The sequence below is a fragment of the Brassica oleracea genome, chromosome C1 (genome assembly GCF_000695525.1).
Source record: "Brassica oleracea var. oleracea cultivar TO1000 chromosome C1, BOL, whole genome shotgun sequence".
Classification (NCBI taxonomy): domain Eukaryota; kingdom Viridiplantae; phylum Streptophyta; class Magnoliopsida; order Brassicales; family Brassicaceae; genus Brassica; species Brassica oleracea.
In genome coordinates, this window is record NC_027748.1 from 29,103,857 (window position 1) to 29,106,506 (window position 2,650).

The 2,650-nt window shown below is 35.1% G+C and overlaps 1 protein-coding gene across 1 annotated transcript in view; it reads right to left on the reverse strand.

Annotated features, from left to right (window-relative positions):
• LOC106292582 overlaps positions 1 to 2,201 on the reverse strand; it is a 4,915-nt gene extending 2,714 nt beyond the window's left edge. The window contains exon 1 of the mRNA XM_013728233.1: positions 1,059 to 2,201. Coding sequence (XP_013583687.1) covers positions 1,059 to 1,970 — 912 coding nt within the window. The 5' untranslated portion in view covers positions 1,971 to 2,201. The remainder of the gene's footprint in view (positions 1 to 1,058) is intronic.
• Positions 2,202 to 2,650: the final 449 nt, after the last annotated feature.

A 2,650-nucleotide genomic window follows, 5' to 3' on the forward strand; every position in this document is an offset into this window, starting at 1 on the left:
TATCAATTAAAACAAAAAATATAAGAGAACAAAATTTATGATAAACATGGTCAAACGTTTCATACTTTGTATTTTGAAAATAAAAACATGTTGTACATGAAAGAAGAAGGTACTTTTGTAAAATTTAAAATGTAACACTTGTAATGATGAAACAATAAAGTGCATTAACAACTTTTATATTTGCTTTATTAGAGTTTAGATAAAAATATTATTCAATTACAAAAAAAAAGGATAATATTTACGCTAAAATATAAATTTCAGGTTTTCGGACCGGCCCTACCCCAAACGGGCTTAAGCCCAAAATACCCAAAGCCCAAATGGGCTTAGCCCGAAAGGCCCAATTTTTTTTGGGCTTATAAAGTGAAGCTCAAGCCCGGTAATTTTTAGAGCTGGGCGGGCTCGGGCTACGGGCTTCGGCCCTAATTGACATGTCTACTCAAACGTGTTTTAATTCACTTCTCATTTATCCTCATCTTACTTAAATCTCACCTAACTTTTCGTAATCTAAATACCCACTTTATGATTGTTACGTTCCTTATTACTGTAGTTAATAATATTGACACACCAACCTTACTCGATCGGGTTTATGAACTTTTGCTTTCGCTGTAGAATCTTTAACTATTACAACTATATACTAACCTAGTTAAAACAAAATTTTGATTTGATATCTTACAAAATCATTACAAAAGTAATATTCCATCTTTTTATTAGTCTGTTGTTATGGAGATAAACACAATAATAACACAGAAATTATAATCATGATTACAGAATAATTTGATTTTTGCAAAGTTGCAACCCCTTTTTACCTTTCTTGCTTTTCATTATTTATTATTATTTTGAATGATTTCATTATTAATACATATAACAGTAATACTGGTTTTAAAAATATTTTCAAATGCAGTTTTTTTACATTTTCCTAATTATTAAATTCTATTCAGTAATACTTTATAAATAAAATATACTTAATATTTAATAACGACCATATAACTAAAATAAATCACCGAGCAGATTAAATACTAACTAATTAAAACTAATTAAATTTGAAACTGATCAATTACCTCGCCGTATTTGTTTCCGCGAAGAAGATAAACAGCAAAGTAAGAGAGCCAAATAATCACCAAAACACCAAGCTTCATCCATGGAAACCTCTTCGGTCTCTCATAATCTCCCAAAAGAGGCAACTTCACACTCTCAATCTCATTCTCATCATTTTCTCCAACTCGTCTCGATTCTCTGATCTTGACCATCTCCGACTCCAACCTCCAGTAATAAACCCCGTTTCCAAACGTCTTCACCGTCGACCACGCAAGAAACACGGCGAAGAGACTCGTTATTAGCCAATTTGGGAACACGAGGTTACAAATCACTCCGACACTAACTCCGAGAAGCATACACGGCTCCAGAAGCAGAGCTAAGTCGAAGTCGATCATCGTCTTGCCTCCAGCTTTAGGGTTTCTCACGAAGAGATTGCATCCCACGTTGGCGATGGATCCTCCGGTGACCATGAAAGCTGAGAAGCTCGACGCTGTTTTAAGATCGAGTCCGGCGACGATTGTCATTATCGGAACGTATAAACCTCCGCCGCCGATTCCTCCGGCGCTTGAGATCGATGCGGCGATGAAAGAGAGTACGGCGGCGATGATTGTTGAGGCTGTTAGTTCGATTTTGGGTTGGTTGAATTTGGTCGGGAAGTCGAGCCATGAACTGGTTTTGTTGAGGAGTTGATCGACGGGAAAGACAAAGGATGGTTCTGGTTCTGCGGTTGATGGAGTTAAGAGGATGATGATTGTGAGGAAGGAGAGAGTTACAGGGACGAAATAATTTCTCATCTTTATGTGTGGGGTGTTTTGTTGATTTTTGAAAAGTTTTGAGGATTTTTGGAGATATTGGGATCTTATAACTGTGTGCGCAACATTTCTTGTCAATACATAGGAGAAGAAGAATTGGAGAGAGATAGAGAGTGAGGGCATGATTATCAGAAGGTTTTAAATTGAGGTTCTTAGCGGAATATAAAAATTTGATTTTTAGGTTTTATCTAAAAAAGCTAATCGACTCTTAAAATAATCATGTTCCTATGCATACAGATGCAGAAAAAGACAAAATAGAAAGGAAAAAGGTAAGAGAGACTAATCAACTTTTGGCAAGTGGTGAGAAACTGAAACATGCCACGTTGTTATTTGCTCCCTATCGGCTATAATTTAAACCATAAAAGTGTTATCAGCGGGGCTTTGATTTATATAGGACCGACTGATTTTAAAAGATAGAAGATTCAAAAAGAAACTCATCAAGTTAACCATGAATTGATTTTCTTTGAAGGTAAGTTCTTCGAAGGTTCATCCGATTCTGACTAGCTTTCGTTCTCTTACGGCGTTTACATATTACTTAGTTTAATGATTTCGTTACTTTTGCTTCATTTTTTTTGTCGGCTATTGCTTTTGCTTTTAACTTCTTCTTTCCTCTTTTTTTTTCCGTAAATGTTTTTATCATTTCATATGTGTCTTTTAGACTGTTTCTCTTTATTAAAATATTGTACTTTTCTGTTGTTTGTTTTTCGTCTCTAAAAGTTTTAGATCTTGCCGATGGCTATGGGTTTCCGTGAAACTTTCGAATTTATGTTTTTGGTTTATTATCATTTGGAAATCCCCATTTT